Below are 16,087 nucleotides of genomic sequence, written 5' to 3' on the forward strand. Positions count from 1 at the left end.
GTTGAGAACCACTGATTTAGAGTATTAAAAATACAAAAGGATACTATCACTATACATACTGTCAATATTTTATTTTCTGAAGTAAGGCATACTGAAAGAGAGCTTTGGTCAGTAAAAGTATAAAATCTGAGCTTTAATAATGGTACACTTTATAAGGCATAGAGAACTTCAAAACGTTCATTTCATATTGAATGTATAAATACCCACATGTGAGAGCCCACATCGATTCAGTTTGAGTGTGTCTGCCTTGTGGATCTTTAAAACCTTCCCAGCTTGGGTTATTTTCCCAAGCTTTCTTTATAATTACACCAGGGAAAGAGTTACCTGGCATTAATCAAAACCAGACAGTGGACAATGACAAAGAGCTAGCAGGAAGAAATATTTCTCTTAGAAATTCCTGGAGGGAAAACAAAAATTGATTAGGGAAAAAGTTCACTGAGTTTTGTTGAAAGGTGAAAAAGATTGAAAACAAGTAGGGACATACAAAAGCAATTATTTTTTACATGGTTTATCTAGGGATAGCAAATGTTTAAGCCAACGGAAAGGCAAAATAGCTGTTTCAAATTTAGCATCAAAGGTAGTCAGAAAATATGATCTACTGAAAGGTATAAAAATCCTTTAAGGAACTGTGTAGAGCAAAATGGTTAAATACAGAGTGAAATCTCGAAAAGTAAAACCTGGACTGAATCATCTTAATGGTAGCACAGAGGTTTCACGCCTCCAGGCTCTGTATGTAAGCAACCTTTCCTTTCAGCATTATTTCTAGAATGCTCTTTAACTTTCTAATGCCTTTAAAAATAAATTTAATAGAAGTTTTAAAGTATTTTTCTTCATTCCTAAGGATTTCACAATCTTTTTACTCCAGCGTTTTTTATTTGCTATGGTAATTCTTTGCTAACTTTTTTATGTTTTGCTTATCCAAGTATTCTAGGGGTCAAATATCTGGAGACGATTTTACAATTCCTATGGAAACATTTTACACATCATTTGAGCCATTGCTTTTGTTATAAATCAAGGAAAATGGCTAAATAACCATTTTATGTTGCTTGAAATAGGGATAAAGATAAACTAATATGAAAAATTATCTTCCTCTCTTTTAACTTTATAAATAATTAGAAAACATTCATTTACAGAATGGCTTTTATATGGAAACCTTCCAAGAATAGAACACTAGGCAAAACTAAAAGTACACTTTAAATTTCTTCATTTTTGTCTGCCTCTGGGACATACAGAAATCTGAGACTGACCTACACCTCTTGTGAATTCAGTGGTTCTCAAACTTACCTTGCAATCACAAAGAGTACACAACTGACTCCCAAGCAGGCTAAGAGCACGTACATCCAAATATCTGGAGACAGGGGGTTGAGGAAGGAGAAAACGCCTGGATTGGTACCATTGGGCTTCCGGTAGAGAATGCTGATGCCTAGGGTCATGAAGGGTTTGGAGAAGTCAATGACTTTCTCCCGCACGTAGGTGATGGTAAGAGGAGCCACTGCCAGGTCAGCCCTCTGCAAAAGCAAGTCCAAAATTATCAGCTTAGTCTAGTTTCTTTGCAAATGTCTGAACTTTTCCTGGGTACTCCTGATTCTTATTCCCAGCTCTAAATTTTTCTCACTCGTGAAACTCCTGTGATGATTGGTACTAATACAAAAACAGTCTATTTACACAATTACGTTTATGAAACAGTATCAGCAAAGAGAAACCAGAAAGCATAAAATACACACATACATACACAAACATATATAAATCATTCTGGAACTAAACGAAGACAAAAATGCAGGAGGATGTCTTTAAAAAGGACAAGTGAGAAAAAGAAGGAATGAGCAACTTGGTTGTACTATTAATTGACATGATGAGATTTTGCTCTGAGCTGAAAACTTTGAAATTATTTTTTTTTCTTTTTTTTTGAGATGGAGTCTCGCTCTGTCGCCCAGGCTGGAGTGCAGTGGCGCGATCTCGGCTCACTGCAAGCTCTGCCTCCCGGGTTCACGCCATTCTCCTGCCTCAGCCTCCCAAGTAGCTGGGACTACAGGCGCCTGCCACCGCAACCGGCTAATTTTTTTGTATTTTTAGTAGAGACGGAGTTTCACCGTGTTAACCAGGATGGTCTCGATCTCCTGACCTTGTGATCTGCCCGCCTCGGCCTCCCAAAGTGTAAAATTCTTAGTTTAAGAATCACTCAAGTTTATGTTCAGTATGAAAGAAGGACCCACATGATATGATTTGGCTCTGTGTCCCCACCCAAATCTCACCTTGAATTGTAATAATCCCGATGTGTCAAGGGTGGGACCAGGTGGAAGTAATTTGATCATGGGGTAATGGGATCTGGTGATTATGAGTGAGTCTCATGAGAGCTGATGGTTTTATAAGTGTCTAGCATCTCCCCTGCTTTCACTCATTCTCTCACCTGCTACCCTGTGATGAGGTGTTTTCTGCCATGATTGTAAGTTTCCTGAGGCCTTGCCAGCCATGAGGAACTGTGTCAGTTAAATCTCTTTCCTTTATAAATTACCCAGTCTCAGGCAGTTCTTTATGGCAGTGTAAAAACAAACGAATGCACCATATATTTTTATCATTAATTTTTATCTTTACTTTCCCTTCTGAGTAAGCAAACTCTATTTCTAGGTTGTTTTCTTTGCTTAAAAAAATTATTATGATTCAAGAAAAGGAAACATTTCTTCTGTCATCGTTTTTTCCTTTCTTACTTTCTCTTATGCATATTTTCAGATATGTTAGAAATACTGTTACTTACATGATCTATGAGTTCCTTAACCATCCCGTTCCACTCCCCTTTGTCATTCTGGGCCCCGTATTTGCCATCCGGAACTAGTTTAACATCATATATGAAACCCAGGATGTTTGACAATTCTTTCAACAGGTCCAGGCAATAACCTTCAAATCTGTCATTTCCATATAGAGGCTTATCAGATTTCCTGTACATAACATAGGGTTCTTCCTAAATGAAACAAACCAAATATGAAAACCCTGTTATAATGAAAGGAAGAATTTATCCCATCAGCAGCTCGAAGATGTGAAATATTTGGTAATGATTTTGAAGAGCTGAGAGTACTGAAGTCATTCACTTATCTGTCTGCTTACGTCCTCTATAAATACAGAACACTTCCTATATTATAGTTTCTTTTCCTTCTCCCTCTTTCGATGGGAGCTTTTCCTTCCTCTGTGGAGGGTGCGGCTGTGCGGGAATGGTGTGATGGATACACAGTCACATTTAAACGTTGGGTCTGAGAAGAAGGAAGGCGCAGAGGGCAATGGGGGCCCAGATGCCTGGCCACCCACTGTGCCAACACCCAAGCTTTTTTTGTATGACCCCTCACCTTTCTGGGTTTTTTTTTTTTTTTGACGAAATCTCGCTCTATCGCCCAGGCTGGAGTACAGTGGGGAGATCTCAGCTCACTGCAAGCTCCGCCTCCCAGGTTCACGCCATGCTCCTTTCTCAGCCTCCTGAGTAGCTGGTACTATAGGCACCCGCCACCACACCTGGCTAATTTTCTGTATTTTTTCAGTAGAGACAGGGTTTCACCATGTTAGCCCAGGATGGTCTCGATCTTCTGACCTCGTCCCGCCTCGGCCTCACAAAGTGCTGGGATTACAGGTGTGCGCCACCAAACTTGGTCCTGGCTTTTATCTAAGAACCTCATGACAGAGAAATCTATATCACCAAGTATTTCCTTTCATTCTTTGCACCTCCTATCTATGACTGTTCTCATTTCTTCATCTAAAGTTCACCTCAATTTCACTATTCACTTATGATTTATATATTTTGATTGATTTCCTTCAGGGTAGCCTATTCCAAAGGCCATTTCTATGTCTTGTTTTATCATCTTTCCCATCTTCCTTTTTGAAATCACCTCAAATCTCATATCTGGTCATTCTCTGCTTATACACGTACATCATCAGTCCCTTCTCCTATAAATAATGGACATTTCCCTTCTACCATGCATCTATAACTTGTTAATTCTCATTTGACTGAATGAATGCTCATTTTGTTTTATAAAATTATAATAGTAGCTATAGTACTGACATATTCTTTATGTTTAGGTTTATCCTCAAACTGATAGTGGGATCATTCAAACACAATAGAAAACCCTGTGTTTTCATGAGACAGTCATAAAGTAGTAATCAGAAGAGCAAACCAGTTTTTACTTTGGATGAACAATTCTCACAAGTTCATAATATCAACAATAAATTGATTTGACATTATGGACTGGTGTACGGCAGGGTATCTGCAAGTAAGGATTTCAGGGAGGACTACTTATGCCCAACTCCCTGGAGAAAGGAAAAAGCAGAAAATAAGCAACTGGTAGCTGTACAGTGGCTGGATGGGGCATGACCAGGGCTCTAATAGGAGGCAGGACTTTTCAAGAACAGTTAGTAAAGGAGCTGTGTATAGAAGTGTGAGCAGAGCAAAGGGAGCCAAGGGAAGTAGGGGTCTGATTTGGCAGCAAGTCATAGACACACAGGCAACAGCCTCTTCGGGAAACCTGCACCACCCAGGACTGAGGCAGGAGGGAGGAAAGAATACTCCTGAAGCTCAGTGCAGCTGGACCCGAGAAACAGTGCTACTGACGGGCAGAAGCTACGGTTGTAGAAAGTCAGAGGTTCTGAAAAAACTAATAGCAGTTGGGAGGGAACAGGAGAAGAGCTTCTGTTACCTCTCTTCCCCCACTTCCCTAGTCTCTTGCTAGGGTCTCCACATGGTTAAAACTAACCAACAGCCAGAGAGCAAGGGAGACCAATTGGGAGGGGACAGACAGCGGGGCTGAGTAGGACTGACAATGGATTGGAGGTGGGAGATCTTCAGAACAATGTTGGAAGCTTGTAATTCAATCTTATTGTAAGTACATACAAACACAGGCTTTTAGTGTTCCAGTTAAAAATAGACATTTGCAGATAGAAGTGTTGGCATGAAAAAGACAGTTGAGGAATACTTCAAAGCCTAAGGCAGGAGTCTGGATAAGACACCCTCAATTCCATGAATTCAACTTACCAGAATGGTGGTGACAATGAGTGTTCGATTGGCCAGTGAATCAGTAATATTGCTGGACTTGTCTTTGTTGCTGTCCGTCATGTTAAGCCCACTGTTGGAATTCCAAATCCCAATCTACACAGAACACAGTACATCAGAGGCTGCTGGCTGTCAGTGAGGCATTTACACCAAAGAGAGGACCCTTCTCTACCAGGAATGGGCACAAAAGCTCACAGTTTGGGACACCAGGGCATCACAGTGGAAGCTACTAAACGTGGGGAAATGAAACAACGGAGGAATGAATATGTAGACAAAATAGGAAATATCTGTGCTACTGGGGACAGGGTAGGTGGAGGTCTTTTTCTTTTTAATTTAGTAAGCTCATTGTTCTTTATTAAATTTAAAAATATTTAAAAATTCTTAAATGAATATCAGATTTTTCTTCCTATATATATTTGTTGAGTATCTACTTATGGGCCGGGCACTGCTCTAGGCATCTAAGGACTAAACAATGAATAAAATATACAAGAGTTTCTTCCCTTGTGGAGCTTACATTCTACTTATATAAACCTTAGGCTGCCAAAGTAGTATCGCTAGTTTATTTAAAATTTATGAACAATGGGGTGAAGGAGCAGGGTGAATGGCAGAGAGACCAGGCATCTAAAAGGGAAAGATAGTGGGGTGTCGAGGCTCATGCCTATAATCCCAGTGCTTTGGAAGGCCAAGGTGAGAGACCAGGTGTTCAAGACCAGCCTGGGCAACAGAGTGTATACAAAAAATTAAAAAAAAAAAAAAAAAAAAAAGCCAGACATGATGGCGCATGCCTGCAGTCTCAGCTACTCAGGAGGCTGAGATGGGAGGATGGCTTGGGTCCAGGAAGTCAGGACTGCAGTGAGCCGTGATTGCACCACTGCACTTCAGCCTGGGTGACAGAGCGAGACACTGAAAAAACCAAAGTAATTTTTTCTTTAAAAAGGGAAAGAAAAACGGAAGAAAACATGTCATGTGCATGAGAAGTAGACTAAGTTCAGGGCCTATCTTCTTTGAGGAGGCAAAGCTAGGCAAAGAGTGCCTCTTGTGAGCCCTAGCAAGACTCTGTTCATCTCTCTGTCACAGCAGCTAGCATCTTCTGTTATTATTTATCGTTTACCTCTCTTGTCTGTCCACTTGGTCATGAACTACTTCAGTGAGGGTGCTCACTTTTACTGCCCACTGATTTTACTGTCACAAAACCCCACGGCAACTGGCATTCAGTAAAGACCATTACTCTTTTTTAAAAATAATGATCCGCAATTTTCTCCAATGGCCAAGTCACTCCTGGGTTGTGAGGCCGTGTAGAAGTATATAGATTCATTCAGCCTCTGTGGGAACCCAGAAGAAGAGCCTTTGGGATTTTGAGCTGTTTTTCCAAATCTTTCTCTAGGCATTTACTGCCAGCCTCACGTGGTAGCCTGCAAGTATGTTTTAGAGCCAGGAAGACCTTGTTGCTGTGTGTCCTTGAATGAGATTCTAATCTTTCTGAGCTTCAGTCGATTCTTTACCTATAAAGTATTTCACAGGAATAATGAGAAGATCAAATAATCAGATGATGTATGTGGAAGAGTTGGTGTGTGTTGTTAAGAGCTGCACACGTAGTAACAAGAAAGGACATTGAAACGACTGCCTCTGTCATTTCTTCAACCTTACCCTGTCATGAAGGAATTTGGACTCATTTTTTAAAAAATTCAGAATCTGATAAAGTAAAAGAGCTATGACAAGTGGAGGAAGTTTAGGAACATGAACACTTGGACCTGCTCTGAGATGGACAGTGTGGAGCTATGCTTGGTCCCTAAATATGTTCCTCCAATGGGAAGACAGATGGGAGTGTTAGGTTCCATCCTCCTTTGCTTTTCTATTTCTTGACTCTGATGTACTGCCTATATTTAGCAGCTGGAAATTCATCTAGCTTGACAAGTATCCCTTTTAGAGCCATCAATGCTTTGAGGAAGTTTCAAGGACTATTGCACGTTCACACATCAGTGTAAACTATTTTAATTTCAGTTTTATTTCCTGTATTTAATGAGGGTTAGTTGATTGGAGAAATAAAGAGACAGGTGTAGGTAAATGGGGGAATGGGATATTTTTTGCATTTGAAAATATTGTGATCCTGTCTGAAAAGAGGTGTTTGTTGGGTTCTAGGCTGTACTCTTAATAATCATTCAACATTTCCAGGATCTAGTGTGATGAGATCCTGGAATGTATAATGTAGAATGTACATTATACATCTATTGGTTGAATAATCTTTAGCTTTCTTAATTTGGCTTTAGACTCAGGAAAAGTAGACAGCATTTTCTTCTTTTCCTTCTCAACCTCCATCCCTTCTTCTGAGGCAGGGACCCTTGCTTCTAGGAAATGTAACTCAGGCTAAATATACCTGTCTATTGATTTTCATCCAAGGCTGTGCTTTAGGTTGTGAACAATTGATTCCTAGCTCCATGAAGAGTGTGTGTAAATTGGGTCCTGACTGTACTTCTAATTAAACCTTCACTTAGACACTGAGGAGAAGGGAATCTAATTTTTAATTAAGTAAGTATTGAAGGGTAGAGAAAATAACTGTTTTTAGCCACTTGATTAAGTGATAGAATTCATTCTCTTTAAATCTTATTTCTATTAATGTCAAGTGTGTGTGTGTTGGAAGGAACTACCATAATATTTGAAAACGACAGTGTTCAATGGCCTAGCAATATCACTGTCTTGTAAAATAAAACTTGAACTTGTAGACAAATACACACCCTACAGCTTGATGTCTGATTTTTCTTTTTTTTGCCATCTGCACTAAAAGTGCAGAAGCTAAGAATCATTGCTGCTCTCAACCCAGTCAACTAAGTCCCAAGTTTAAACTTTCCTCCTTAAAATGAGAAAACAGTGACCATTTTTTCCCCTTGTTATCTCTACAGAGGGCCCTACAGAAGATCCTTTAAATGTAGACCAGAAGAGTATCAAAATATAGTAAAGGTCAGGCTATTCCTAGGAAATGTACAGTATATATATGCAATTTGAATGACTTCAGTCTTCTGTTTCCAAACTTTTAATCAGCAAAACAGAATTGTGTGTGTGTATGTGTGCACACGCACATGTGTGCAACTGTGTCTTTAAACCCAAGTAGTCAAGTGGCTTTATCTGTTACTTGAAGCAAATGAATATGTTGTCAGGAAATGGATGTCTCCCTTTAAAGAAGCCACATCTCATGATTCATGTGTGCTGGAGAGAGGGGTGAAGTTAAGAAGATGCCTGGACATTTGACATTTCGATCCTGTTCTACAACCTAGGAGTGCCTCCAGGGGGTGGAACCTCAGTTTTCAAACTTCGTAGTGAAAGCAGATAGCAGTCATTTACGAGTGAGAAGTAATGGAGGTTGGATCAGTTACTTGTGGGGAGGAGCACTCTATATCTAAATTATCTGGCCCTGATTTACTTCACTTTGTAAGCTGGCACAAGGGAGCAGCCATGTGTTATCTAGGACAACTGAGAAAAGCATCTGAAAATGAGTACCCAAATGACATTAGGCAAACTTTTTAAAAAAAGCGATGCAATAAAAAGGGCGTTCAGACAGTGACTAGTATCTGTCTTCTAAACCTAGACAGTGATTCATGTAAACTCAACATCTAAAACGGCTGAGGGAAATAATCAGGTATCTGGGGAAAAGATAAAGGTTTGTGTATTTCCTGTATTACGAGCCTTATATTACACATATTTTAGTGAGGGATGTTGTAAAGATTGCTACCTCCCTCTTTTGGAAAGAATTTCGGGTGAATAATACTATTCTAAAATAAGTCAGAGTACTGAGGAAAGCTTTTGGAATTTAAACATGATAAAGGTGAATTTTTGTTTAAGTTGGAGACTTCTGGAGAAAGTGTGATGTGTTTGTTGGGTCTGACTGTGTCGCCTGTGCTAGAACTCAGGTTACCGTGAATTTTTGAAGAGGAGTCATAACACAAAACAGCACACCATGGTATATATAACTTACAATATAGGAACATGATGGGCTACCAGGAAGGAAGAGGCATGAAGGCGTGGAGGATCAAGACCAGAAAGTTACATCCCTGGGGAGCGTGTGTGGCTCTTGCAGCTTAGTGACAAATAGAGGACATCCCCCCTCCCCTGTATATAATTTCAAAGCTTGGATTCCATTCCCTAGGATATTTGTGTTAGATTAATTCAAAGTGCCCAGAGTCTCAAGATGGATTAGTGTAATAGGTTTTTTTGTTTTGTTTTGTTTTTTCTTTTTTGTTTTTTTCTTTTTCTGGGTGCCAGTTAGGTTCATCTATTTACCAGTGAAATTGTAATGAGGAAACCAGATCACCTTCTACGTGCACTTAGTAGCCTTGTTCACTGAAGATTAAAACAAGGCTTTTAAACCTGTGCTCTGAAAACTTAAAAAGAAAAAAATTTTGAATTCATCACTGAGTACTACTAAGAGGGAGACAAGGTTTTTGGCTACAGGGAGAAACTTGTGTACACTTTCTGTGACATAGCTGATAATTTGAAAGATGAAAGTGAACCTGACAAGTTGAACAACCTGAAGCAATTTAAGATCTATTCATCAGTCCATAGATCTTTTTGTACCAAGTAGTTTTAGAGAGACAGAGACAGAGAGGGAAGGAAGGAGAGGAGGAAGAGAAAGAGAAAGAGGAGATGAAATAAAATGTTTGCTTATCAGGGGGACCTTTCTCTGATTCAAATGTTTTTAATGTCTCATATTTGCTTATATAAAGCTATGCACATTTATTGGCAACATGGCACTGTATAATAAACTATAAAATAGTGGGTGTTATAATTCACTAATCTCATTTCCTTTCCAAGGTCCCTAATGTTTGTATCCTCTTTAGAACTGTGGCTCTAAAACAAATTGCAAGACAGTATGCTCTGATGAAGATATCGTGCAAAACAAAAGATAGCTCATGAGAAAAGGAAATTTCTGAAAATGGTTCATATTTTGTGGTGGTGACATTGGAGGAGATGTCCTAGCACTCTGACGCTGTAGCCTATTTGACTAGTCTCATGGATCAAATCTATTGTTGTTTTTATCCCCCTTAGGGAAAATATTTAGTGATTTGAGAAGGAATATAAGTAGGTCAGTGTCTCCTTCTGTTACAGTTACCTGCTTTCAATCCTAACAGGGACTGATCCTGCCTGGGAGAAACAAAAATAATCTTGGGGCAAATATTTAATCCATCATTATTTAATCCATTGCAAACCTGTTTTCAATTCACAGGTGATGTTGCTGAGAGAGAGCATATTCAATCACTCCTCCTCTCTCTTTACATGGAACGTCCCCTCTAAACTGCAATTGGAGAGCTACAGGTCTGGTAACATTGGAAGGGCGCAGGCTTTTCCAATGACATTCCCCATCCCACCCCCAGGTTTCCTGCAGGTGTTGTCAGAGTACAAACCTTCTTCCACACTTTATACAAGTGTTTAGACACTTCGCCAGCAGCCTTGGTTTTCAGAGAGAAAAATAAAAATAGCACTTAATTAAAATGGAGAGTGAAACCCAGAAGGAATCATGGTGTGTGAGTGCTTGGAGTGTTACAGTTCCCACCCATTGTTTGGAATTTGCATCTTAATTCAATATAAAGCCTGACAATAGGAACAGCAAAGAGATGAATCAAGACTTGTGTCTCACAGAAGTTACCTGGTGGTAAGACTCAATTTTTACTTTTCCTTTTGCACACCAGAAAATGCTTTAAAGTGCTTTTCAATGTATACAGGTATGCTGCAGTGTTAAGGGTCTTCAGTGTTCCTTAAGAAGACCCTTTTAAGGCATGGGTAACTAAAATCAATCAATCAATCAACCAGCAAATCAATCAATACACACACACACACACACACACACACACACACACACATATAATTCCTAACCAAAAGAAGAAGTATCCTTGATGACTTATTCTTTGATTATAGGTTTCCAGGCAGTAGAAATTTGAGTGAAAGTGAGAATGGGATTTTTCTAATAATTTTCCCTATTGAATCCAAGAGAGGCTGACATAAAAAGATTGGGCATTTCCTCCCTCGGCTCCTGAGAGAGACTTGTTGGCTTCCCTCATTGCCTTAAGGCCCAATCAGCCTTCTCAGGAATTGAGCTTAAGACACCTGAAGAAAGAAAAGTTACTGCAAACAGTGAAGAGGTAAGAAACAAACACAAAACACTTTCATCTAATTCGATTTTGCCTTTGATGGAAAAACACCAATGCAATGTGCATAATATTACAGTGTGTAGGTAGCTGTGAAAGCATAACAATAGCTCTCCATCTATTTCATCATTCACCTAGCCAAAAAGATGTTTCCTTAACAGCGTTTCTTCCCCCTGCAGTGCTATACGTAAGAGGAGAACAGAGTGGGGAAAAGACTCGTGCTTCAAGAAGCAGACATTTTCTTTAAACAATTATAGGCTTTTAGATGATAACAAGTATTTTTTTTCTTTTGTTCCCTCCAGCCAGCATCCCACACACACCATTGTGGAGGCTGGCTGGATGTCTTGTGCTCTATCAGAGCATGTTAGACCAACAGAGGGGCAAATCAGAGTGAAGAGGAAGCCAGAAGGTGGGAGAGGCATTTTTGAAGTGAGAAACCTGCATGTGTAATGTGTACCCTCAAAACTGCAAACTAATTATTTTCCTCAAACATTTCACACCACCGGGTCACCTTCTAATACATTCGGCCTAAATGATCTTTGTTCCCATTAATGTTTTTTTGAGAGGGAGGGGTAGTTAGCACCTGCAAAAAAAAGTGTCCTAGTTAACAGAAACAAGAAAACAGAAATGAAAACCTTACCTCATTTACAAAAAATCAACCCAACTAATCTAATTAAGCAAGCAATCGATTGTTCCCAAAGCCACTGTTATATTAAGCACACTGTCTTATTCACTATAGTGGGAAAAAAATGTCAGATTATAGAGTTTTCTGTTGAGGTGATTGTTTTGGGGGTTTCAATTGTTTTTCTATAAGATTCTCAGTGTAAAATCTTCAGATTCTAAGTGTTAATTCCAACGTATAGTCATGAATATTAAAATTTGCATAATAAAATATACTGAGAAGCCAAATTCTTTTATCATTATTATTTAACCAAATAGTTTACATTGGTATTACTCTAAATAATCACTAAAGTAGAACTTTAAACATGGAGAGATTCAGAATTACAACTAAAATAATCCTAAAATGAGAACCCAACATTAAAATACAGTTTTTGATGTTTGTCCTAAAATTAAGAATGCAAAGTTAATTTGCTCCAGTACATCTCTTCTATCCTACTTTATTCTGCCTGTCACCAATCTCAAAATGGAATGAAATGTGCAATTAAAATTGATTTCTGGGTAACCCTTGGATGCCATTCCATCAATAAACCATTGACAGCTTCTGCTTTTCCAAGTCTACACTCAATTTGTTAAAAGCTTTAAGACATGGGCCTAATGACACCCAACTCTAGGGTTATATATGTAATAATATAAACACACTTGCTATATAAATGAAGCACAATATAAACACTAGTTAGCATTGCTATTACTAAGACATGAAATTTAAGAATCTAGCACATCAACTTCTATCCGCAGATAAAAGAGATAAAAAAACTGGATGTAAAATAACATGCTGAGAGAATCACTTCATCATTCACTTACTTGTCTGTGCAATTTAGTAAAAATGCTTGAGCAATGCTCATTTGTTATTTTATTTATTTATTATTAAGGAGGTTACCTTTTCAGTTCCTTCCTCTTTGAGACTAATAATGTCCAGATCAAAATCCTTCCTCAAGCCATTGGTTTTATTAAAGGTGATATGCCCAGTCAAGCCATCCCACCGAGCCTGTGGACAAGAAGAAATGTGGCTGTTACTGTTAAACATTTATCCTAATTCCTGAGACCATCAAAATTATAATACCTCAAATCCATCACAGTATCCAATTTTTTGGTTTCATCATGCTGTTATAAACCATTGCACTGGTTCAGCAATATGATAGCAGAACACGTCGTCATTTTATTAGCACTCATTTATTCTGTCAATTCTAACACCCTAACCCAGTCAAACCTGTCATCGTGACTACCTAAATGGACAGTATGAAGAAAACTGCTGTAAAATAGTCTGCACATGGAATACACAAAGTCTGATAAATCACAATATTCTGTTTTCCAAGGTCAATTCAAATTCCTTTTGAGATATGGCTGAGTGGAAGTGAGTCCTTGCTTTTTCTTTCTCTGTGAAAAGAATATAGACCAATATAGTCCAATGATGTATTACAGAGTTTTTAGGCTGTTGATGACTTAGCGTGTCTGCATCATTTGGGCGTTGTAATTTCCCGTGGCTGCTGTAGCAAATAATCACAAACGTGGGTGCTCAAAACAACAGAAATTTATTTTCTCAAGGTTATGGAGGCCTGAAATCCAAAATCAGTATTATTGGCTGGAATTAAAGTGTCAGCAGGACCGAGCTGTCTCTGGAGGCTCGAGGGAAGACCCTATTCTTTGCTTCCTTCTGCTTCTGGTAGCTTCTGGCATTCCTCCTTCTCTTGTGGTTCCATCACTCCAACCTCTGCCTCAGTGATCACATTTCCTCCTCCCCTTCTGTCTGCATAAAAGTTCCCTCTGCGAGGTGGAGGTTGTGGTGAGCCAACATCCTTCCATTGCACTCCAGGAGCCTGGGCGACAGAGCAAGACTCTGTCTCAAACAAACAAACAAAACAGGCCGGGCGCAGTGGCTCGCACCTGTAATCCCAGCACTTTGGGAGGCCGAGGCAGGCGGATCACCTGAAGTTAGGAGATTGAGACCATCCTGGCTAGCACAGTGAAACCCCTTCTCTACTAAAAATACAAAAAAGTAGCCAGGCATGGTGGTGCATGCTTGTAATTCCAGCTAGTTGGGAGGCTGAGGCAGGAGAATCGCTTGAACCTGGGGGCAGAGGTTGCAGTGAGCTGAGATCGCGCCATTGCACTCCAGCCTGATGACAGAGTGAGACTCCATCTTAAAAAGACAAAGAAAAAGAAAAAAAGAAAAAAAAACTCCTTCTGCTTCTCTCTTATAAAGACACTTGTGATTGTATTTAGAACTCACCTGGATAATCTCCCCATCTCAAAAATTCTTAATTTAATCACTATGCAAAGGCCTTTTTGCTACATAAGGTAACATTTACAGGTTCAAGGGCTGAGGACATGGGCATCTTTTGAGGGAGCTGCTCTTCTGCCTACCCTACACATCAACATCATTGCAAATAATAAAACATTCACAATAGTTTGCCTTTCCCAGAACTCACATTGGATGTCTCTGGTGGTTTTATTAAATAGAAAGTGGTGGCCCTTGGGGGAGTCTTCAGCTTCAATCATTAGGTGATTTTTGGCAACCTTGTTTATTTGAGTTTCACTTACAACTGGGGATAAAGGAAAACTCAGATATTTGTATCCACTTAGCTGTTTTTCTCCCTCTTGACTTTACCAGATTCATTAGACAGGCATAAAATGGGAAGATCCCTAAGAATTACACTGTATTTGCAGTTATTTGAGCCATGTGTATCTGTTGAATGTATTTACCCATTTGGCCAAGAGGCAGAGCAATGCAGTGGAAAGAACATTGCATTTTCCAGACCTCTGGAGCTGAATATCTGCAGTGTAACTTCAGGCCAACTCATTAATTTCTCAACTCATAATCCCATCTCAAAGTGGTGAAATATCTTTGATTGGGAGTCAAGAAATCAAGTTTAGTCTTTAAGCCACTATCAAGTTTTGTGGCCTTGGTTGAGTCATTTTATCCTTTTTTTAGGCCACAGAGGAATGCACATTAAGGGAAGATTTTGCATAAAACGAGCTTTAGCTCTGGATTTCTACAATCATAGGCAAGATACTGTAGAGGGGTTTAATGAAGTTGAAAGTGATTCATTAAGCACCTATGATCTGCAAGCTGGGCTACAAAAACAAACACAGTTGTTATACTCAGATTTTAATGTAAAACATATTACTATCTGGCTGGGGAGAAAAGACTACAGAATTTGGTTCAATTATGTTTTCATTATTAATTCGTTTGGAAAATATTCATTTATTGAGTATCTTCTCTGTGCAGGGAAGTGTGATGAGAATACAGCACCTAGAAGTTTACAGTTTAGTAGGAACAAGCACATTAATGGATTTCCATAAAGCACTTTAGGTTTGAGGATAAAGATTTGCATAGAATATTGAAGAATGAAGTATGGAGAAGAGCACTTATCCCAACTGCAGGGAAAGAGTCAGCAAAGCATTCCTGAAGGCAAGAATGCTTGAGCTCACAAAAGATAAGCCCACCAAGCAAAGATTCATGGGCTGCGTAAAAACATGAAATAAAGAATACGTTTTAAGTTTGCCATGAGACTCTAATGCAAAGTAAGAACTGATGCGAAATGAGCCTAGGAAGGCCAGTAGTCTGTTTATAAAGGTGTTATGAAGCATGCTAGTTTGCTTGGACATTGCTCAGTAGACTTTTGGGGAATCATGGGGGTGTTTTAAACATGTGTTGCCATGGTCAGATGTGCATTATAGGGAGATGATTTGATATCTCTTTTATAATTGGGGAGAATGACTTGGAGAAGGTTAATATTGTAAGCAGCGTGTTGGTTAGCGGGTAGTTCTCATAGAACAAAACGTATGCAATCATATTCATATGCCCAAATGTGAACATAGGGATAGCACAATTCCTCCAGTTCCCTGTCCCACCAACTTGCACACCTTTAAATATTAATGAAAATAGTTCCACAGCAGGATAGACAGAATTTCATAAAGAGCACGTTAATAAATCAGCTTAAATGTAAGGAACCAGTATAATTGGCCAAAGCGTACTTCCAATGGTATTTTAACTACCATTCAGTTAGAATGGATACTATGACAAAAGTATATTTTATCACTTAATAGTGCTGGAAGTTAAATCAATAGTAGGGAATGATATGTAGAAAAGAAAAGCTCCAACTTTTTCCTCTAAGCCATCTCGATGGCAAACTAGGTGTTGCCTACGTGCTATAACACATAAAAAGAAATGCTTCTTCAGATCCTAGTACCTAGTCTCTAGAGTTTATTGCCAAGGAAGACCGTAATATCAAACGCTGGCAGTAGC

At 39.1% G+C, this 16,087-nt stretch overlaps 1 protein-coding gene and 1 long non-coding RNA gene across 2 annotated transcripts in view; one reads left to right on the top strand and one right to left on the bottom strand.

Moving 5' to 3' along the window:
* Positions 1-16,087, bottom strand: part of GRIK1 (glutamate ionotropic receptor kainate type subunit 1) — a 391,857-nt gene that overhangs the window by 34,129 nt on the left and 341,641 nt on the right. The window contains exons 8-12 of the mRNA XM_033232264.1: positions 12,719-12,826; positions 10,420-10,464; positions 5,009-5,122; positions 2,753-2,956; positions 1,285-1,508 (exon numbers count right to left, since the gene is read on the bottom strand). Of these exons, the coding sequence (XP_033088155.1) occupies positions 1,285-1,508; positions 2,753-2,956; positions 5,009-5,122; positions 10,420-10,464; positions 12,719-12,826 (695 nt within the window). The remainder of the gene's footprint in view (positions 1-1,284; positions 1,509-2,752; positions 2,957-5,008; positions 5,123-10,419; positions 10,465-12,718; positions 12,827-16,087) is intronic.
* LOC117095658 overlaps positions 1-16,087 on the top strand; it is a 67,043-nt gene that overhangs the window by 23,586 nt on the left and 27,370 nt on the right. The window contains exons 3-4 of the long non-coding RNA XR_004442126.1: positions 10,242-10,667; positions 11,463-11,589. This is a non-coding gene — a long non-coding RNA (uncharacterized LOC117095658). The remainder of the gene's footprint in view (positions 1-10,241; positions 10,668-11,462; positions 11,590-16,087) is intronic.

The sequence above is a fragment of the Trachypithecus francoisi genome, unplaced genomic scaffold, assembly GCF_009764315.1.
Source record: "Trachypithecus francoisi isolate TF-2019V2 unplaced genomic scaffold, Tfra_2.0 Lachesis_group14, whole genome shotgun sequence".
NCBI lineage: Eukaryota > Metazoa > Chordata > Mammalia > Primates > Cercopithecidae > Trachypithecus > Trachypithecus francoisi.